We start from the raw sequence: 23,784 nt of genomic DNA on the forward strand, positions 1-23,784 counted from the left end.
AACTTCTCACACAACTCTGTCTTCTCATGCTGCCCTGACTGCAGTGCACTGGGAACCTCCACGTTCTTATTAGTCTGGATGGAGAGAAGCAATAGGCGGCCCCCTGATGCCACTGGAGACCCACGACACAGGGAAGGGGGCACAGGGCACTGGATCACAGGTGCCTTCCCAGGTACCATTTCATGTGAGGTCTCCAGCACCCCAGTTCACACGTGGGGAAACAAAGGTCCAGGTGGCGAGCGTGGAGGCAGGCCAGCAGGGCGGGTGGCACACCAGGCTGATGAAGCCAGTCTACAGCTCAGCCAGCTGCTCCTGGAGCTCACGGGCCTGGGACAGCATGCAGCTGGTGGTGGCATGGTGGCACTGCGTGCCCGCCAGCACCTGCCTCTGCTGCTTGCTTCAGAACCCAGCAGCCCACTCCAGCTGCAGCAGCTGCTCCTCCTGCTTCCAATTCAGGTGGCTCAGACCCTCATTGTTCTTTACCTGAGCCTGGAGCTGACCCACCAGGCTCTCCAGCTGCTTCTGCAGCTGCTCAGCCTCCACCTGCAGGCCCTGTTCTTCCTCGCTGGGCCCTGCTGGAGGCTCCGGGGGTGGAGGCTCAGCTGAGAAAGAAGACAGATGATGAGGGATTCTGGCCTCTGCAGTTGCACAAAACCCTCTTCTTGACCCACAGCTACTAATTCAGCCTCGCCCAGACCATGGCTTCTTGTCTAATCATTCCTCATGCCCAGATGATGGTCAATCATTCAAACCACTTTCAAGTAGAGTTCTTCACATTCTTATGCTCAAGACAACTGTGGGTGGCTGACGATGGGCACCTCACCCCTCTTTGCAGATGGGGACACTGAGGCTCAGGTGAGCAGACTTGCCGTCTGCTGGTGCACACCTCTTTCTCTTCCCCCCACCCGCTCCCAGGGCACACCAGCCCCAGCTTACCTGTCCACCTGCTTACATCGGCCTCACAGGTCTCTGGCTCCTGGACCTGACTCAGGCCATGCTCCTCCCTTGAAGCGTGCACCTGCCCAGAGCATAGAGGGCTGAGCCATGGAGGGAGCAGCTGTAGAACGGACAGGGTGTCACCTCCCTCCCTAACCCACCCCCATAAAACCAAACCCTATGATGCAGCTGCTCACTTGTGGCAGGAGCTTGGATGTCTCAAGCTTCTTCATCTGGAGCTGCAAGGCCGCCTTCTCCGTCACAAGGACCTCACGCTTCCTCTTCGGTTGGGACTGGTGACACCTGTGGTCCTCATTGTTGTTCCTGTGGCCAGAGGTGGAGGAGAATGGAAAGAACGAAGAACAGAAAAGACCACTTTGGTTATCAATGCACTGATTTGCCACACAACCTGATGACCAAGGCATGGGATGGGGGCCCAAGAAACCAAGAGTCACAAGTGCCAGAGAGTGGACATGAATTGCCTGAGGCTACACATGAGTCACTGGCACAGCTGGGGCCAGAGCTTGGCTCTGCACATGTTGAAACCTGTGCGTCCCCCTCATTGTGCTCACCTGTACCCTCCCACCTCGCACCACATCGACGACACTGAGGCCCCCAGACCTGCCATCCACCGTCCCCCTCCTACTTCTTGTCCTCCAAGTGCAGGTGGAGAGCATTTCGCTCTTTCTTCAGGTCACGGTAGGACTGCAAATGCAGAAAGGTGAGGTCAGGATAAGGAAAGACTATGCTTCTTCCAGCTTGTGATTCACAACGGTGCATGTATTCACCACAAACCACACACTACGGAACCGGAACTGTTCTTGATAGCAGGGATCCAGGTATGAAAAGGACAGGCAAGATTCCTGTCTTCCTGATGTTTCAAGTGTGCCTAGAAATGTTTCATTCTTAGAGGTGAAAGGGGCCTTTGATACCCTCTAGTTTCTCTCAGGACACTCAGGCCGTGGCAGGCGAGGTGGCTTGTCCAAAACTAAAGACAAAACAAAGCAGGAACTAAGTCAGGTGGGTACACAGGACTTCTGACAACAGTCAGCCTAGTGTTTCCAGCAGAGGGACAGCCGAGGGCACATGTGGTGAGGAGTCAAGCAGGGATGTCTGGAGAAGAGAGAGTGGGCAGACAGGGCAGCAACAGAAAGAGCCATGCCGCATGGTCTGGGGTCCCTCCCGCTGAGAACTAGGCCCCGAGCACCCCATTCTCCCTCGGCACAGGAACCCCCAGCCCCTTTTCTTCTGATCCCCAAGGGGAAATTGGAGCCCAGGATTGGCCGTGTGGAATCAGGGGACCCCACTGGACTCTTACCAATTCCTGGATAATGCTCCTTCGACATTTGTTTTCTACATAGCTGGAGTAGCGGGCTACTGCTAGATCTAGGCATCTGCTCTGAGGCACGTGCAGAGAGGAGGAGGTGAAGGAGGTGTGGGGGAGAGGTCGAGAGAGCGATCATTAGGGGTGGGGGTGGGGGCTGTCTCAGCTGGCAGAGGGGCACCCAGCCCCCACCATGGGAGGTGGTCAAGAGGCTGGCCCACAGGGCACTTACCTCCAGCTCCTTCCTGTAAACTGATGTCACAGAGGCCTCCCCACTGATGTATGATGTGGGCTAGAAGAGAAGAGAGTGCACATGAGATGCTCTGTCCCCCTCAATGGCTAAGCCCTCTGCTCTCCTTTCTTCCCCACGGCAATCTCTTAACTGTGAAAAGGAAAAGCAGTAATATTCAGGAGACATATAAGCCCCTATGCTTCCATCCTACTTTACAGTTTTTCCAAAATATTCTTCCTTATACCATCTGATTTAATGCCACCAGGAACCCTACAAGGTGTTGTAATGATCACTAAATGGTTGAAGGAATGGACTGATAACATGACTAAAAAAAGGCAATAATGGAATTTAACTTCAGTCTTCTGGGGCTTTGTCATGAATCAGCAGTTGTCAGGTGGCAAAATACAAATCAGACATTGAGGTCCTCACTTATCGAGCTGTGAGAAGTGCACACTAGTACTTCTTAAATGTTTATGTCAATGTATCCTAATGGCAGAAGTCATGAGGGCACACCCCTAGGGATCCGGGGGCCTAACAAAATAGGACAACCCAAGCATCATTTCAGAGAGAAGTCTGTTACGATCTTACAAATCTAGATGAATGTCACACCTGAGTTCATTAATAGATTTTTCCTCTCTCAAAAGAATCGAGCAAATCTCATTTTTTAGAAAGATGCCCCCTATGCCCTTTTCACAGCTAGGTGAAAAGATGCCAAATCTGTCAAGATCAAGAAAATTAAAGGTATGTGAAGCTTAAAGTTCGATACAGCAGGTACTTTTATACCTTGGTCATCACAGACAAAGAGAAGGTAGAGAAACTGAAGCAGTCCCTACCCCCAGGTTTGCCAGAGACAGAGCTGGAATGAAACTGACACACTGACTTGAATTGTAGTAAAATTTTAAAAATTAAAAAAATAAACTCAAAACAGGGCTGGTCAGTTAGTTCAGTTGGTTAGAGCACAGTGTTGTAACACCAAGGTCAAGGGTTTGGATCCCCTTACAAGCAAAAACACCAGGGCCATGGGTTCGGATCCCTATATAGGGATGGCTGGTTAGCTCACTTGGAAGAGTGTGGTGCTGACAACACCAAGTCAAAGGTTAAGAGCCTCTTACTGGTCATCTTTTTAAAAGAATATATTTAAAAAACAACAAACCTCCTACAACCCTACTACAACAAAAATAAACAAGCTGATTAAAAACTAAGGAAAAAAGGCCGGCCCGTGGCTCACTCGGTAGAGTGCGGTGCTGATAACACCAAGGCCACGGGTTCGGATCCTATGTAGGGATGGCCGGTTTGCTCACTGGCTGAGCGTGGTGCTGACAACACCAAGCCAAAGGTTGAGATCCCCTTACTAGTCATCTTTAAAAAAAAAAAAAAAACTAAGGAAAAAGACTACGAAATATCTCTGAAAAAAGATATACAAATTACCAATAAGCACGTGAAAAGATGCAACATCACTAATAATTAGGCAAATGTAAATCAAAACCACTGCTCACCCATTGGGATGGCTATTATCAAAAAAAACAGAAAATAAGTGTTAGTGAGAATGTGTAAAAACTGGAATCCTTATGCACTGCTGTTGGGAATATAAAATGATGCAGCAGCAGTTGAAGAAGAAGGTATGGTAGTTCCTCAAAAAATTAAATATAGAATTACCAAATGAGATCCAGTAATCTCACTTCTGTGTATATATCCAAAGGAATTAAAATCAGTATGTCACAGTTGGTTAGAGCATGGTGTTACAACACCAAGGTCAAGGGTTCAGATCCCTGTACTGGCCAGCCACCAAAAATAAATTAATTAATTAAATAAAGTCAGTATATTGAAGAGATACCTGCATTCCATGTTAATTTCAGCACTATTCACAATAACCAAGATATGGAAGCAACTTAAGTATTCATCGGCAGATGAATGAATAAAGGAAAAATGATACTTATACACAATGGAATACTATACAGCCTTAATGAAGGAAGGAAATTCTGTCATTTTTGACAATATGCATGCACCTGGAGGCCATTATGCTAAGTGAAATAAGCTAGGCCCAGAGAGACAAATACTGCATGATCTCACTTATATGTGGAATCTAAAAAAGTCAACTTCATAGAAACAGAGAGTAGAAAGGTGGATACCTGAGGCTGGAGGTGAGTGGGTAAAGGATGGGGAATGGGGAAGTGTTGACCAAAGGGTACAAAGCTTCGGTTAGACTAGAGAAATAAATTTTAATGATCTATTGTACTGCATGGTAACCACAGTTAATAAAAATGTATTGCATATTTCAATGTTGCTAAAATAATAGATTTTAAAGTTCTGAGCACAAAAAAAAAAAATAAGTTGGTGAGGTCATGGATATATTAATTAGCTTGACTTAATCTTTCTACAATGTATACATATAATAAAATATCACATTACCCCATAAATATATACAATTATTATTTGTCAATTTAAAAAATAAATTAAAAAAAATAAATGATGCAACAATTCCACTTCCGGGTATATACCCAAAATAATTGAAAGCAAGTACTCAAACAGATAGTTGTACACCAATGTTTATAGCAGCATTATTCAATAGTCAAAAGGTAGAAAGAACCCAAGTTTCCACAGATGGATGAACGGATAAACAAAATATGGTATATATGTACAGTGGAATATTATTCAGCCTTAAAAAGGAAGGAGATTCTGATACATACTCCAGCATGGATAAACCTTGAAAACATAATACATGAAATAAGCCAGACACAAAAGGATAAATATTGCCTGATTCCACTTACATGAGGTACCTAGAGTTGTCAAATTCATAGAGACATAAAGTAGAATAGTGGTTACCAGAGGCTGAGGGGAGGGAGGAATCGGGAATTATTGTTTAATGGGTATAGAGTTTCTATTTGGGATGATGAAAAGTTCTGGAGATGGATAGTGGTGACGGGTGCACAACAACGTGAATGTACATAAGGCCAATGAACCTAAAAATGGTTAAAATGATAAATTTTATGTTATGTATATTTTACCACAATTTAAAAAAATTAAAAAGTAAAAGCTTGGGATGAGATGTTGCAAGGAAGCCTAATGAGAGCCTGTATAAGAAGCCCTGGGACTTAGTTTTATATAAGGACAAAAATCTAACTGTCTAGTGTGGGTAATGAGGTTTTTTTTTTTTTTTTTTTAATTCTATTTAGCAATAAGCTTGCTTGATCTATATTCTAGTCTTGATATATTTGAAGCCTCATTGTTGTAGTATCTAAGTGCTTTCCTGTGCTTTTCAGATGGGAAATATGAAATTGTATCTTTCTTTTTTTTTTTTTTTTTTTTGTCGTTTTTTCGTGACCGGCACTCAGCCAGTGAGTGCACCGGTCAGTCCTATATAGGATCCGAACCCGCGGCGGGAGGGTCGCCGCGCTCGCAGCGCAGCACCCTACCAAGTGCGCCATGGGCTCGGCGAAATTGTATCTTTCTTAATCAAATATACAAAATTGTGGAATACTAAATTACCAAGTGCTATTTTACACTATTTTTCCTTAAAACTAATCACCTTTCTAACGTTAACTTAATAAAATTCCATGCTGATAAGTTAAAGTTGAATAAGAAGGCATATTCTTGTTAATACATCAAAATCATTAAAAGGAGAATAAGACACATTTGTGTCAAATTCTGGGCACACCGTTTTTGTTGAAATGTTTATATGATGAGCATGTCTACTGCTACTTTGGATTATGGTTTCGTTTGTTTGTTTTTTTTAAAGATGACCAGCAAAGGGCCGACCCCGTGGCGCAGTCGGGAGAGTGCGGTGCTGGGAGCGCAGCGACGCTCCCGCCATGGTTCGGATCCTATATAGGAATGGCCGGTGTGCACACTGGCTGAGTACCGGTCACGAAAAAGACAAAAAAAAAAAAAAGATGACCAGCAAAGGTATCTTAACCCTTGGCTTGGTGTTGTCAGCACCAAGCTCAGCCAGTGAGCTAACCGGCCATCCCTATATAGGATCCGAACCCGTGGCCTTGGTGTTATCAGCACCGCACTCTCCCAAGTGAGCCACAGGCCGGCCCTTGGATTATGATTTTATTCACAGCTCTCATGCAGAGAAGCCTGGCCTCTGTAAGGTCTCCTGAGAGTGCCTAAATCATGGTGCTTGCTAACTTCAGAGGACACATGGAAATTTTTTTGCATATGTACCCCTAAGTCTCTGAGAAGAGGGACTTAAAGCTCGATTGTTCACCCAGGAAAGGAGCCATTCCTTGGCATGGTGCAGCTGAATGGTAAGCTATAGAGAGGTGAAAGTGGGTGTGAATCTTCTCTCCTGGGAGCACCAAGAAAGAGAAATATTTATGTTACTTACAGGGCAACACCTTCAGTAGTCACTCTCAGTTTGCCCTTCAGAATTTGGTCTTGACCCTAGTGAGGAAAGTTTTTTTTTTTTTTTTAAAGATGACCGGTAAGGGGATCTTAACCCGTGACTTGGTGTTGTGAGCACCACGCTCAGCCAGTGAGCGAACCGGCCATCCGTATATGGGATCCGAACCCGGGGCCTTGGTGTTCTCAGCACCGCACTCTCCCGAGTGAGCCACGGGCCGGCCCCATGGAAAGTTTTAACACTGAGCTCCTCTAAGTAATCCTACATGGGGCTTGTAGAGCAGTAGAGACACAGTGGTAATTTCCTCAATAACAGCAACATCCAGGAGAATCAGAAACTATGGTTGTATCTTGGTATATCAGACAGGGTCTTAACAGGAAACAAGTGGTTAATAAGAGTTTGATGAAAAGATATTTACAAAAGTCAAAGGAAGATGATAAAGGCTAACAACAGCAGGGAACTGTTGCTACCTCCAGGCTTGAAGAGGTAAGAGGAGCAAGATTAATGACATCCTGAAAGAGCTATAGCAGTAGCTACAGCTGTAACTAAGCGGGAGAGCTACTGGACAGGAACTATGGACTTTGGTAGAGAAATGCAGCTTTTTTGACCCTTGGCCATTTCTCCTGCCAGAGCCTCGTATTGGCCACACTCAATGGCAGTCTAGAACTTAAGGAAGTCCTATTAAGGTAGAGACATTAGATACTATATTTCTAGCATCTCAAGGCACAAAGCAGAGTGGACAAGGTTGATGAGTGGATTTGGAAGAACAAACAAAGAATATCTGGCCAGTTTAATGAAACATATGATTTATGAAATTCTAAATGAATATTAGTAATTGACATAATCAACATGTTAAGTAAGTAAAAGTTAGTTGTGAACTTCAATTGACAGAAAGTCTTCATGTTGGCCAGTTCAAGGTCTTTGAGACAACTAGAAGGGGATTTTGAAGGATGGCTTCTAAAGGGTTTGGAATCTTTGCATTGAGGCCCCAGTAATTCTAGGAGTGAAAGGAATAACTATTGGGATGGTCAGCAGAGGGCAGTCTACTGGAAAGGTGATTGGTGTCATGATTGTGAAGTGTGAAGGCCCTACTAGCTATGTCTCACTTGTAGCTACATATCCCTTGAACAGAGTGGAATTACCAGGTTTCTTCCTAAAAAAGCTCCCACCTAAAGAACCTCTGTGCCTGATAGGAACTTAAGACAAGGAAACCATATTCTGTGCTATGGAAACCAACTTTCCACTCCATGCTGCAGATATTCTGAAAGCCACAATGGTGGAGAGTCTGATCTGTTTTTAAAATCTGAAATAACAGAGAGTGCATTACAATCAATTCTGTGGTGCCCACTGGCCTGGAGCTAAGTTTAGAAGTTTGTAGATCTAAATGCTGCTTTCCACTCTTGCTGCTAAAGCTCCTCATTGAGGGGAGAGGGGGGCTAGGTGGGAGGAGCTAAACAAGATGGGAAGGGCAGAGCTCAGTGAAAGCAAAAAAAAAAAAAAAAAGGAAAAATGATCTCAGAGACAGGAGTGTGTATTTCACAAAAAGAGTTAAATGAGAGGCTTGGGTAGAACAGGCAATGGTGAGAAACAGGAAAAAAAGCCTCAATAGTTGGCAAAACACAAGGTCGGGAAAGGGCTGCAAGAAAAAAAATTCCTCTGCATTTAGAAGAACAGGAAATTTGAATATGAAGAGCAACAATAGTAACTAGCAGTATCCACAAAAAGGAAGACCTGAGCATGCATTTCAAATGTTGGTGATTATTTTCAGGGGTTAGCAAAGCAATAATATGACCTACAGCATTTATTTTTTTTTACTTGAATCAACACATTAAAACTTTTAGGAACATCAGAAGAGTTACCTAATGACCTTTCCTCCATTTAATCTAAAAGTAATTTTACAATCTTCACATATATAATGTTTATGTACATTATATATTCTAATTTTTTTTGGCAGCTGGCCAGTACAGGGATCCCAGTCCTTGACCTTGGTGTTATAACACCGTGCTCTAACCAGCTGAGCTAATCAGCCAGCCCTATATTCTGAAATTGTGTGGCTTTTTAGATCTAAGCCTCATGTCTAATATAGTATACTCAAATGTACTCAGATCTCCTTCATACTCTTCAAAATACTGAGGATTCAATGAGCTTTCGTTCATGTGGGTTATATCTGCCAACATTGTGTTAGAAATTAAAACTGAGAAATTATTGAAACATTTACTAATAAATAACTGTAATAAATACATCACATGCTTATGTAAATCTGTTTAGTAAACAATAACTATATTTTTCAAAACAAAATCTCTCTAATGCCTGGCTTAATAGAAAACAGCTGTATTTTCCTGTCAGCTTTTGGATTCTATATATTGTGTATGTTGTTTTGGTTGAAGCACATGAAGAAAATCTAGCCTCATACAGATATGTAGTTGAAAAGGGGAGAGATATTTTATTTTATTTATTTATTTATTTATTTGTTTATTTATTTTTTAAAGATGACCAGTAAGGGGATAAACCCTTGACTTGGTGTTGTCAGCACCATGCTCTCCCAAGTGAGCAACCAGCCATCCCTATATAGGGATCCGAATCGTTGGCCTTGGTGTTATCAGCATCACACTCTCCCAAGTGAGCCACGGGCCGGCCTTAATATTTTAATAGCTTTTTCAGATAATTGTGGATATTCTTTGATACTGCTCTAAAACTAGACAAGTAGTGATTTCTTAAAGGTTAGTTGCAATCTAGAATCTGAAATTTTATCAGTGAACTTTCTATACTATGTTACATTAAAATCCATTGGCCAGTCTTAAACCTTGAATGGATCTTTTACCAATGCATGATTTTGTAACATAATGCATTTTTCATTTGGAAAATATTGGTTCACTGATTTATGCAACTCTTCCAAATGTTGACACATTCATTGCACAATATCAAACAATCACATTTGTTATTACCACCATCAATTTCATCAGAAAATTCTATAAGTATTGGGAGCTGTCAAATCATGGTAGCAGATGTTTTCTAAAATTCTAATTTTTAGTTGAAAGTTGAATTTTATCATTGGCAACAAAATCTGTCAGTTGTTTTCCTGAAATGACAGGCTCACCTAATTCGTTTTTGATGAAATATCTGCCAAATACTCAAGTCTACATAAACATAGCTTCTTTCAGTCATTATCTCAAGTAAAAATGGGTGTTTCATGAATAAAGTGGTTAGTTCAGTTTGCAATTCAACCAAATGCAAAAGTGCTTTACCATGTAGTATACTTCTCATCACACAAAATATCAAGAACACTCGTACTCATATATTGAGGTTTAATAAAATTAATAATTTCTACTGCTTCATCAAGGACACTCTGAAGTGCAACTGGCATTTTTAAAACAGTGAGTGTGTGGCATTAACATAATTGTTACTAGTAAAGTAACTGTACATCAGTTTACCCACTATTGTTTTGAAACACTGGTGCAATGGGCATGGCAGATCGACCCCCTAAAACATCTCAGGGATACCCCAGGTGTCTGCCTATTATCGTCTGAGATTAATTCTCTCCATTTCTGCTAGAATGTAAATTCCACAATTCCAGGGGTTTTTATCTCTTGTTCACTGATATGCCTCCAGGGCCTAGATCATGCATGGCATATAGTAGGCATTCAATAAACACTCATTTAATTAATTTGTTAATGGAGTTAATCAGAAGAGCTTATGATATGCCATTGGAAACTCATTTTTTAAATTTTAATTATTTATTTATTTTTGGTGGCTGGCCGGTACTGGGATCTGAACCCTTGACCTTAGTGTTATAGCAATCCTCTCTAGCCAACTCAGCTAAGCTGCCAGCCCTGAAAATTTTTTTAATAGGTGAAATATACAACAGGATACAAGGTGAAAAGTCTCCTATTTTGCTTCCCCCAAAGCCTTAAATTACTTTCTCAGAGATAACCATTACTGTCAGTTTCTTATGAATTTTCCAGCAATATTTTATGGGTTCACAAGCATTATATACACAAGCACATTCATTTCTTCTCTCACACATATGGTTATATACTATACACAATATGGACTGCATAGTGTTTTTTGAAAAGTGAACTTTTTGTTTTGGAATAATTTTAGATTTACAGAAAAGTTGCAAAGATACTACAGAGATTCTTGTATATTCTTTCCTCAGCTTCCACTAATGTTAACACCTTATGTAACCATAATGCTGTTAAAATTGAGAAATTAACATTGCTACAGACTATTAACTAAATTACAGAACTTATTCAGATTTCACTAGTTCTTTCCTTTCGGTTCTAGGATCCAATCTAGGATAACAAATTGTTTTTAGCATGGTGCTTTTTTACACTTAAAATGCGAAAAACTCTTGGCTGGTCTGAAGGCAGTGAGTTTTCTTAATTGATTTTTCACAGTCAGTTACAGATTGAACTCTTTGTTCTACTCTTTCCCACCTTCTCACTACCACACTTGGCTAGTGCTTAAAAAAAAGTATCTTGAAGATTGTCTCTTATCAATTAATAGGCAATTGTCTCATTCTCCGGAAAGACTGTAGAATGAATTTCTAGAAGCGGAATTGCAGAGTTAATGGCTATGTGCATTTAAAAATTACTAAAACCAGGGCCGGCCCCTGGCTCACTTGGAAGAGTGTGGTGCTGGTAATACCAAGGCCATGGTTTTGGACCTCTATATAGGGATGGCCGGTTAGCTCACTTCGGAGAGCGTGGTGCTGACAACACCAAGTCAAGGGTTAAAGATCCCCTTACCGGTCATCTTTTAAAAAAAAAAATTACTAAACTCCTCTTCCTCAGTAGAAATGACCAGTCCCTTCTAACTGTTCCCCTGTGATGTGAGTGCTCCAAGTTTCTTCAGTTTCATGATCAGGATTGGGGACTGAATGAAAGTGATAAATGTAAAGCACTCAAATTTGTTTGCACACCTCAAAATAATTTGCTTTATATACCGGCACAAAAAGATTTTTAGAAAGTACCGGCACAAGTACATACAGGATTGCATGATTTACATTATACCAGTAATTCACTGTACCATGACGTTTGTACTGTATACCAGTATAGTTGACTCCTCTTAGGACCACTAGGGGGCTCTGCTAGAAGGGTTTTTATAATTTATGTCAGTCCACTTGGGGAAATGTTTTGAGATGATACATTAGAATTCTAAACTCTTAAAACTTGAAAGAGATCATCTAATCCAGCTTCTTTACTTCACAGATGAGGAAACCACAGCTGGCCAAGAGAGCTGGCATGGGATAGAACTGAAATGAAAAAAATCTCCCCTCGGTTCCCAGGACAGAAGTTCAGTAAGTTCCCTTTTGCCACCTGCCTACACCGAATGATTCACTACCAGTGGCTGTTACCCTTTTTGCAGATACAATTTTAGCTACTTTTACTAAGACCATACATTTGTGATATTTTTATAGTAGTATGTTTTACTGATTGGTCAGGTTAGAAGTTGATGGAGTATAAACTTCTAAAACAACACCTTTATTACTTATTCCAAAATGTTCTATTCAAAGTACCTGTTGGCACCAAAACTGTACGACTTACTGTAAACTCTAGCAACCACTTTCACATTGCCTTTCAAAGTTACCTTCTACGTAAAGCATTTTTTGCGGCTGGCCTGTATAGGCATTCGAACCCTAGAACCTGGTGTTACAAGTCTGTGTTCTAACCAACTGAACCAACCGGCCAGTCCTGTATCTTATTATTATTATTATTATTTTTTTTTTACTCTTACCTTTACTCATTTATTCATTCAATATTTAATGTAATGAGTGTCTTCTAGCATCAGACACCTTTGTAGGCTTACAGAAGTAAAGCTCTTCCCTCCCCCACCCCGTGGCCTCAAGAAGCTTCTATTCCTCCAATTTCCACATTAATATATACGAATTTTCACGTCTTCGTCCAGTGGTTCTCACAGTGTGATCCTTGATACCGGCGGCGGCGGCGGCAGCAGCTGGGAGCTTGTTAGAGACGTAAATTCTTAGGCCCATCCCACACTCTAGGGATGGGACCCAGCAATCTGTTTTTGTTGTTGTTGTTTGTTTTTTAACAAGCTCTCCAGGGATTCTGATGCATACTCAAGTTTGAAAACCAAGGTTTTAGTTCCACAGCTCAGGATATCAACATAGGTGAACGATGAACATCTGGCTTCTAATCCTACCTCAGGCCTCTCCGTGGAGTTCCTGTCTCGAGTACACCTGATGAGATCTAACAGTGACCATCCTTGATTCTATAATCTGTAGTACCTGAGATGACTGACATAACAGTGGAACTGTAATGGTTCCAGAACAGAAACGATCACGGTGGATTTTCTGGGGCTATACCGACCGAAAACGGGCCGGACCGAGTTCCGGGATAGCTTTCACACGCTAGACACAGCGGGGCACACCAAACCAGTGGGTTCTGGGTCTGCTGAGTCAGGGCGAGCTCCAGCCGGCAAGGGCCCGGGGAGCTCGTCACGTTGGACTGGAGCCTTCGGTCTGAGCCTGGAAGCCCGGACCGGATCACACGGGTACAAAGAGGGGTGAAGGCGCAGGGGAGGACCCGGGAGGCCCGGGCAGGACTGGCCGGCGCGGAAGCCGCACCCTCCCGACCGCAGACGCCGGCAGGGCGGGGCCGCGCGGCCGCAGCTCCGGCTGAGACGCGCGGCGCGGGGCGCGCTGGCGGATGAGTGGTGCGGAGCTACGACGGGAGCGGCTGCGCCGCCGGGCCGGGTCAGCGTCGTGCGCATGCGCGGACCCGGCGCCATTTTGGTGGCCGGGAGCTGAGGTGATTCCACACTGAGGAGAGCGCGGCGGCTGGGGTGGCAGTGGCAGCGTTCGTGTCCTCGGGTCTGAATCGCCGAGGGAGGAGGCGGTGGAGGAAGAGGTGGCGGCGGCGGCGGCGGTGGTCGTAGCGGTGGCGGAGGAGGCGGGTACGAATCAGCTGCGGGCGGAGACATGGCCAACATCGCGGTGCAGCGAATCAAGCGGGAGTTCAAGGAGGTGCTGAAGAGCGAGGAGGTCAGAAATGAACTCCCGGACACCCCCCCCAGCCCCGGGCGGGAGGGTCCTCGCAGTGGCGGCCCCGATATCCCCGGCAGCCCCCGGCTGGCCCTCCCTGCGGCCGCCCTTCTGCTTGTGGGGAAGCAGCAGTCTCCCCCTCCTTCCGCCGCCTTCCCCTCCCTTTCCAGGGCCCTGGGATGGACGATCTCGTGCACGGGTGGTCTGGGGAGGAACACGGTTTGGGGGGCAGATGGATCGGGGGCACTCCTCTGCGGGATGCGGGCTCTAGAAAGAGCCCCGAGGCGGTGCCAACAGCTGGAAGCGTGTCTGTGGGGTAGGGAGGGAGCAGGCCGAGCCTGAGAAAACCCGGGAAGTGGGTTGGGGGAAGGGGAAAGGTGGTAACTGGATCCGGAGAGCAGCGCTTCTCAAAGGCCCACACTTTTAAGGGTATTCTAGGTTATTCCCTGTCAGGCCTTCACTATCCTTTCATCAGGGAAGGAACGATGAGAGTCCTTAGGTATTAATGGAAGGAGGACATTCAGGGTTACTCCTTAGTATTGGAGACAAGGGGAGGTATAATGGGATACTATTTTATTGGAAGGGGGTGATAAGGGAATTTTCACCTGAGATAGGAAATTAATTCCAAATCAGATCATCTTTCCACCTACCCCGCAATTCCTAGGCCTCTTTGTAGACAGAGCTTTTTGACTGGGCAAAGGCAAGTTTGGTGTATTAAAAGGATTTAAATATTTTTAACTAGGAAAAAATAGTGGATTGTATGAGTAGCTTATTTCAAAATATGGTTTACAAGTTACAGGTCAGAGTCTCTCCTAAGACAATACCTCTGTGACTCGTGTTGTGCTATGAAACTTCATTATGATGTCCCTCATAGATAACTTGATCTTGCTTTTAAAAAATAAGCCTATTAAAAACGTGGGATTTTACCAGATTGGCACATTGTTAAGTCTTCTTAATAAGGGAGTAGGTTTGTCCCGACATAATATCATATCCTGACATATCATACATTATTTAAAAATTTGTCTCCAGTTGCTGTTGAGTCCTGCAGAATTTAGATACACTAGTGCTGGCCACATTTATTTGTACAAGATATGCAAAATGCTCTAGTAATATGACTCAAAACTATGAAAGTGTTAGTACAGTTTTTCATACCAAAAATAATCAAGAATGCCAGGTTGTTTTTCTTCTTTGGATTTAACAAAAAGTAATACTGAAAATGATTATTACTTTCAAGATTCACATACTGTTATTGAATATATCATTGGTTTTTGTGTTTTTCTCTTGTGGTTGGTACTTTGATAATGTCAATAATAATTTGTGAATTTCAGCATTCTATGTATGTGATGCGTAATTGACAAATCTGAGAGCACTTAAGCTTTATTTATTTCACTGAGTCCACAGTGATCCTATATCTTTCCAAGTAGGCATGGAGAAAATAATTATTTAAAATTCAGAAATGACAAATACTAGCAGACTTATTGAATGTAGTAGTGTATAAGTAATGATGAGTTTCACAGAGCATGTGTATGAACTCTGACCTCTCTATTTGTTCATATGCCAAAACTCTGAATGGAAGGATGACTTTGTATTTTTATGGCACAATGCATAAGTAGAATCTTTAATGTCTGTACTGATATACAGTGAAACAGCAATTTTAACTTTTTATTTAGTAAGTAAATGTACTCCAAGGTAGTTGACATATATATTCCTAATGAAAGATTGCAACTAGTATTGTTGCCAACAGCATAAAACATTTCTTCTATAATATTGTTATATACACCTGTAACAATAGAATTCTTTTTTTTTTAAAGATGACTGGTAAGGGGATCTTAACCCTTGACTTAGTGTTGTCAGCACCACGCTCTACAAGTGAGCTAACCGGCCACGCTCTACAAGTGAGCTAACCGGCCATCCCTATATAGGGATCCGAACCCGTGGCCTTGGTGTTATCAGCACCACACTCTCCCGGGTGAACCACTGTCCTGCCCTACAATAGAATTCTAATGCTTTATTTTCTGTTATTTAAAAGTGGTAAGTTACTGCTTTGGTAGTACATATGGTCTTTCTTCTTTATATGAGATGACTTTTTACCATGATATTCTTAGTGCTTAAGTTGAAGATTACCAGAAATACTTGTGTTGCTTTAGTAATGTATATTAAGATAATATTGCTTTTTTTTTTTTTTTTTTTTAAAGGATGACTGGTAAGGGGTTCTTAACCCTTGACTTGGTGTTGTCAGCACCATGCTCTACCAAGTGAGCTAACCGGCCATCCCTATATAGGGATCCGAACCCGCGGCCTCGGTGTTATCAGCACCACACTCTCCCAAGTGAGCCACGGGCCGGCCCCGATAATATTGCTCTTTATACGTAAGGGATGATGAAGGCTTACTTCAAATAAGTGTCATAGTGTTTAAGAGGAAGAATACAGGAAATGCAAACAGACAAGTTATTCTTTAAAGAAGAGTACCTTTATAAATCTGGAAGGAAACTTCTTCCAGGAAAGTAAGTTGCAAAGAACATTTAGGAGAGGATCAGATAATTTAGTCTTGGAATAAATATAACCAATAAACAGCTTTATTTTTACCAACATTTTCTTTCATTGGTATTTTAGTAGGCCCCATTCTATAAGTGGATTATGTTGATTATTTTCAACTTGTTGAAAAACTTGTAGGGCAGTCTATATGTTTCCTTTTTAAGTGTGTAAATGCAGTATTTGAATGACATATCAAGTAATCAAGTATTTCATCATGTCACCTTATGTAAATCTCCACTTTATCCAAAGTTTATTTCATATGCTTTTGTTGACTAAGAATACTGGTTGATTTAAGGTCTGTTTTTGGCCTTTTAAGTGCCTTTGTAAAGATAGCTGACATTTTCTGAATTCTGGTCATGAGAGGTTATAAGCAGCCAATCTTAGAGCATATTGATTAAAATATAGCCTCCAAGACAAATATGAAAAGCACGGTGCAGAATAATGTGGAGAAGACCACTATTTGTGCCAAAAGGGAGAAGAAATATGTGTATTTGCCCGTGTAGGTGGAAAGATTCATGAGAAATTGGTAAAATTGGTTGCTTCTGTGTAGGGGAATCGGTGTCTGTCTGGGACATGAGGTATAAATCCCTTTTCAATTTTGAGTCATGCGAATGTTATTTACTAAAAATAAATAAAATAGTAAAGGCACCATCTAGGCCTTTTTTCCTTAAGACAGTGTTTGGAAATCTGTCTGTCAGATATTAATTTTTAAATATGAGTATGAATTTTAAGTACTTTTAAGTAATGTTTCAAAGTTGCTAGGAATGGAAAATTGATATAAAGTACATTTTATACTTATTTTCTGAGTTGAATTACATAGGTGAATTGTTGATTTGTGAGGATATAAAACCATAATCTTTATTTTATTCATAGGTTGTATTATTTTCTTACTATCAATTACTGCTGCTGTGAACAATTAACTGTCATTTGTAGAATGGGTCTCAGTATTGTTTGTTTATACATTATTGCTAATTCTTAAGAACAGATATTTGAATTAGATTTCCTTTTTCTCATATGAGAAAACTGAGATTCAGAGAAGTTAGATTATTTGTCTGCAAACATATAGCTTTGGGATTTGGATCTAGGCGTGCTTTTGTTTATATTGCATCACACTGTCATGACTTGTCAAGGATAGGCATACTTTTATTTAAAAATAATTGAGCCTGGTTTGTATTACTGGATAAAGGTTTAAACAGAATCTAATTTAATCGTTAGTTTAAACTAATTAAGTATTACCTATATTAATTTAAATATTTACTTGCATTTCAAAATGGGAAATATTTTGAAATTTGAGGCTCAGTGAAGTAAAATGCCTTTAAATCAGTGCACATACTCTTGCTTATTCTTATGTTATCTGGTACCTATAATTTTTTCATACTGTAGCTGCACTTTAGTAACATTTTCTGGAATTCTCATAGGGAATGTTAAAATCTATGGCATAAACAATTTGGTATAATGAAAATTACTATTGTACATTAAGGTTTTCTTCAGCATTTAAGTAAGTTTTTGTATCTTGTCACTTTAAATTTTATGAATTTAATATATTTGATCTAGCTTGATCTAGATTATTCTATATAAAAGTAATTGCAAATCTCTAGAAGAAAGTTTTTTGATGTCTGTAGACCACCGTTTCTTAACCTTGGCACTATTGACATTTTGGGCAGATAATTCTTTGTTGTGAGTGGCTCTCCTATGCATTGTAGGATGTTTAGCAGCATCTATGACCTCTACCACTAGATGCAGGTAGCCCTGCCAACCCTTCCCCCATGTCCCCCACTCCTTGCCAGTGTATCAATTAAAAATGTCTCCAGACTGCCAAATGTTGAGAACCACTGCTGTAGACAAAACTCTTTAGAAAAACATTCAAGACTATTAAATACGTGAGAAGAGCATTTAAGACTATTAACTATGTCAGATGTGTAGTATAATTTATCTAAAGGATGATTGGACAGTAAAAGTACGAAAAACTACTGGCTTTGAATGTTTTGTTTTGAAAACCTTAAGTTTGTTTCCCCTTTTTAGTGTTTTTCTTTTAAACTTTCTCCTTTTTGATTTAAAGAAAAAGGTAAAATTTCCTTACCAAAAATGAATGTAACCAGAATTTGAACAATTTTTTAAGAGTAGAAGTGTTTTTAACAGTTATGTGAGTTACAGTTCTGTGTAACTTAAGTAGTGGACCTTATGGGGTTCTGGAGTGGGTTGAACAAGGAAAGCTTGTAGTTTGGGTAAAAAAACAACAACAAAGCCTGTGCAAGTAATACTGTTTGGGATACATTTCTTGTTCTACTTTATTGTTGTAGATTTCGATTTCTGTCCATTGGTATAGATTTAGACACATCTGGGCTTCCCTTGCATGCCACCCCTTTGTAAAGAATGTGTGCTCTTATTTCCCAGTAAACACGTTTATTGACATTTATTGACTACAGCCCCAAAAGACTAATCTGGTTGGAGAAGTAGGTCAGGCAAAGATAGTTGCAGAGGGTAAATGGTATGAGAGTTCTGAGGGTTTGGATGTGAAGGGAGGTTCTTGAGCTGGAGTCTAAAGGAAAGTTAAGACTAACCTCAAATTTCAGAAGGCAGTCCCAAAGGAATTACAGGAATATTATAATTTCTTAAGTAAGTGATCTCTTCTGTAGGCGTCTGAATTGGAACTAGGGAGCAGAGAGATAAGTGATAAAATTAGTCCAGAAACATGTTTACATATTTAGAACAGAAAGGTTGCACAGCTCTTATTTTTTATTTATTTCTGGTGGCTGGCCAGTATAGGGATCCAAACTCTTGATGCACAGCTCTTGTATACTAAAACATGGTTGTGGAGTTAGATCAAATTTCTAAGTTTCTTCATTGTTATCTTTGGGGTAAAAAAATGCCTTTTTTTTATATCAGAATACAGTGTAGTTACTATAAATTGTGACTGGTACCCTCAAGAACAATTACTGGTCTGGTGGTGCTCAGTTGGTTAGAGCACATCCTTATAACCCCAAGGTCACAGGTTGGTTGCCTGTACTGGCCAGCCGTCAGCCACCAAAACAAAAAAAATGCCACAATTACTTTCCTGACTTATATATAATGGCACAGATTAGTTTTGAGTATATTTGAGTAAAAGTATAGACGTAAGAATATGCTGTGATTATTCTAATTTTGAAGATTTTCATTTTCTTTCTTTCTTTTTCTTTTCCTTTCCTTTTTTTTTTTTTTTAAAGATGACTGGTAAGGGGATCTTAACCCTTGACTTGGCGTTTTCAGCACCACCCTCTCCCAAGTGAGATAACCGGCCATCCCTATATAGGGATCCAAATCTGCAGCCTTGGTGTTATCAGCACCACACTCTCCCAAGTGAGCCACACGCTGGCCTTTAATTTTGAAGGTTTTCAAAAGATGCTTTTCAAAATGTTTGTTAAGGAAAATAGGTCTGGCCATTTAGCTTAGTTGGTTAGAGTAATAGTGTCTTAGAAAATGTGCTAAAATACATTCAGAGTTTTTTTTTTGGAGGTTGGCTGGTACCAGGATCCAAACCCTTGACGTTGGTGTTATAACACTGCGCTCTAACCAACTGAGCTAACCAGCAGCCCTGCATTCAACTTTAGAGCTGAAAGGAACCTTGCTGGCAAAACTCCTCACATGTAAGATCAGGAAAGTAAGGCTGGAAAAGGTTGATTGTTGCTCAGCAATACAGAGCTGGTTAATGGTGAACCCAGGCTTTTTGCATAACAGTCTTCACCAGCCATAACAAATAGTTATTTTGTGGGACTGTCCTTTTCGTAAATAATACTATAAAAGCTGAACGCTAATAAAACTTTAAGTACAAAAGGGGGTGACAATTTAATATTAAGTAATTAAATATATCTTGCTTTTTTCTCTTACTGTGAGAACTTAAACTTGCCGGGAGGCAGACATATTTAAATCCTGAAGCAAAATATAATAAATTTAACTTGGTGATTAAGAGTGGTGGCTTTGGAATTAGATTTGCCTTGTGTCCTGGCTTTTCTTCTTAATACTGGAAGTACTGACTCTGTCTCAATTTTTTATCTACAAACTTGAGAAGATTAAGAGAGTCTTTTTTTATTTTTAATTTTTATTTTAACTTACAATGTACATTGTAATTGTACATACTTATGGGGTACAACCTGATGTTTTGATACATATATAATATATTTGGATCAGGGTAATGTATCAGTCACCTCATGCATTTATCATTTTTTGTGGCAAAAACATTCAAAAGCCTCTCCATTAAGAGAGTCTTTTTAGTGCTTAGGGCAATGCTTGGGGCATATTAAACATTGAGTAGATGGATAGCTAGCTGTTAGATGCGAAAATTAGCTATGTTTTCATATTCGGCTTGTTGTTGTACTTGGATGTAAAGGTTTCCTTCAGTGGTTTAGTGATTTGCTTTCTGTGAATTTGCCTCAAGGAAATGCTTGAGATGAGGGTTGTAGTACTTCTGGTAGTGTTTCATTGTCATCTGTATGGAAACATCCCATGGGACTGCTGGCCAAGTAGTTTGTCCTTATCCGTGGTTTAGGTACCCATGGTTTTAGTTACTCTTGGTCAACTGTGGTCTGAAAATAGATATGTACAGTACAATAAGATTTTGAGAGAGACCAAAGTCACATAACTTTTATTACAATATATTGTTATAATTGTGCTATTTTACTATTAATTATTGTTAATCTCTTACTGTGCCTAACTTATAAGTTAAACTTTACTATGGGTAAGTATGTACACTAAAAAATCATAGTATAGGGCTGGCCCTGTGGCTCACTCCGGAGAGAGCGGCGCTGGTAGTGCCGAGGCCGCAAGTTCGGATCCTATATAGGGATGGCCGGTGTGCTCACTGGCTGAGCGTGGGTGCGGACGACACCGTGCGGAGGGTTGTGATCCCCTTACTGGTTGGGGAAAAAAAAATTCATAGTATATATAAGTTTTGGTACTGTCCACGGTTTCAGGTATCCACTGGGAGACTTGGAACATATACCCAATGGACAGGGAGTGGGGAGGGTGGGACACAACTATATAAAGGAATATGTGTGGGCCTTGTTCTCAAGGTGTTAATCTTTAGGAGGCAGTTAAAAATTGGAGAAAAGTTTGTGTTAAAATGTTACCTTTCTAAATGAAAAAGAAGTTTATTTGGGAGACTTTAAATAATATAGAGTTGTGGGATTATTTTAGATTTCTTGACATGGCTCTGGTTTCCTGGAACTGGACCAAGGAATCTAGATATTAATCCTGTGGTATGAAGTCTTGGATCCCTTTGTAAATCTCTATTTCAGAATTGAGTTTTGGAAGCTAGAAAGTAGCCGGTCACATCCATATGACATCCATGTTGTTCCCTTAAGTAATTCTGAAAAGGTGGGAGAACCTCATTTCATTCAAAATCATTTTTTCCTTTCTTTTCCCTTTAGTTCTTTGCTTTTATTGCATGTTTAAAATAAAAACTACCTTTGTTGAATTCCTACTATTTGACATTTTATATATATGACAGCTTTATGAGATTGATGTTATTCTCTTTTTCACAGATCAAAAAGTTGCAACTCTGAAGAAATTAAGTAACTTTCTCAGTATCAAGTAACTTGGTGGTAGAACTGGGGTTTGAAATCAGGTCTCTGCCTCCAGAAAAGAACATAAAGAGTAGCTTACATTCATATTTGCTCCCTGGTAGAAAGAGTAGGTTACATTCATATCTGCTCCTTGATCTCTATCAATTATTTTAAAGGATGTTTTTTAAAATTATGAAATATTCTACACTTAGAGGTTTAGAAAATGATATCTGACCATCTTTATATCTGTGGTTCAAATTTAACAGATTTTAGCCTTGTCATATTGAGTTAATTCCCCCACACCCCCCAGTAAAACAAAAAATGTAGGTGAAGCTCACTTTATAACTTTTTCCTATTCCATTCTTCTCCTTCCAATTCATATTTAGTGTTTTAAAAGTTTAAAAAAAAAAAAAAACTTCTGTAGGTTATTATAATATACAATATCTCCTTCGGAAGCTTTTTCTCTCAGCATTATTTTTTTAGATTTATCTGTGACAGTGCATATTCTAGTTCTTTAAACTACATAGTATTCCGTGTCACAAGTTTTTATAATTCATTCTCCTATGTATTTCATTCAGTTCCATCTTTCAGCTGTTATAAAAGAAGGATGTACTGAACATTATTATATAGTGTTTTCTTGGGCATATAAGAGTTTTTTTAAGGAAGTAGAATTTCAGGATCTAAGTGTATTTTCAGCTTCTACATGACTGGATATTGCTTCATTGTTTTATCAATTTACGTTCCCACTAGCAGTGTATAAACAAGTTCTAGTGATTTGAAATTTATGAGATATAGATTTTTGTCACTTAGATGAATGTAAAATGGCAGGTTATTTTAATTTTCATTTCTCTAGTTAGTAGCAATATTAAACATTTTTGTGCTTATTGGCTCTAATGGCCAATTTCTTTTGTGAACTTAGTGTTTATATTTGTATTAGTCCATTTCTGTTGTTTATAACAAAATACCTGAAACGGGGTGATTTATAAAGAAAATGAAATTCATTGGCTACTGTTTCTGAGGCTGGGAAGTCCAAAGTCCAAGGAACACATCTGGTAGTGGCAGCAGTGACCCAGGGGTCTCACATTGCAAGATGGTGGAAGCAGAAAGAGTGAAAGACCAACCTCCTCATTCACTGTCCTTTTAAAGCCCTCAGAATCACACCCCTGACCACCGTTATTAATCCATTCACTCCTGCACAGTCCTACAATCTAATCATCTCTTCAAGGCCCCACCTTTCAATTACCATAATAGGATTTCTCACCCTCAACAGTTACAGTGGGGATTAAGTTTCTGGGGGACATTCAACCCAAGGCAGTATTCTTTACCCCATCCCTCCTCTTTTAAGAATTGGTGGTTTGTATTTTTCCTGATTTATAGGAATTCTTTATGTATTTATATAATTTTGTTTATTTTCCATTATGTGGCTTGATTTTTAATTTTGTCTTGTCTTTTTTATGCTTTTTTAAAAATTGTAGAAAAATACACATAAAATTTACTGTCTTAACCTCTTTCTTTCTTTCTTTCTTTCTTTTTTTCTTTTCTTTTTTTTTTGGGCAGCTGGCCAGTACAGGTACCTGAATCCTTGACCTTGGTGTAATCTTAACTGTACCTTTTTTTGCAGCTGGTGGCCAGTGTGGGGATCCAGATCATTTTTAAGTGTACAGTTCAATGGCATTAAGTACATTCACATTGGTTGTGTAGCCATCTCTGTCATCCATCTCTAGAACTCTTTTAATCTTGCAAAACAGACTCTGTACCCATTAACACTAACTCCCTGTACGCCTACCCAGCCCCTGGCAATCACCATTCTACTTTCTTTTTTGTTTTTATTTTTTTCTACTTGCTGTCTCTACCAATTTGACTACTCTTTCA

The 23,784-nt window shown here is 40.4% G+C and overlaps 1 protein-coding gene across 2 annotated transcripts in view; it reads left to right on the plus strand.

The window, feature by feature from the left end:
• Positions 1-13,710: 13,710 nt before the first annotated feature.
• Positions 13,711-23,784, plus strand: part of UBE2K (ubiquitin conjugating enzyme E2 K) — a 65,202-nt gene continuing 55,128 nt past the window's right edge. The window contains exon 1 of one of the 2 annotated variants that reach the window (XM_063108182.1): positions 13,711-13,840. In XM_063108182.1, the coding sequence (XP_062964252.1) occupies positions 13,778-13,840 (63 nt within the window). In that variant the 5' untranslated portion in view covers positions 13,711-13,777. The remainder of the gene's footprint in view (positions 13,841-23,784) is intronic. The other variant, XM_063108180.1, reaches the window with a different exon arrangement.

This window comes from Cynocephalus volans, chromosome 9 (genome assembly GCF_027409185.1).
Source record: "Cynocephalus volans isolate mCynVol1 chromosome 9, mCynVol1.pri, whole genome shotgun sequence".
NCBI lineage: Eukaryota > Metazoa > Chordata > Mammalia > Dermoptera > Cynocephalidae > Cynocephalus > Cynocephalus volans.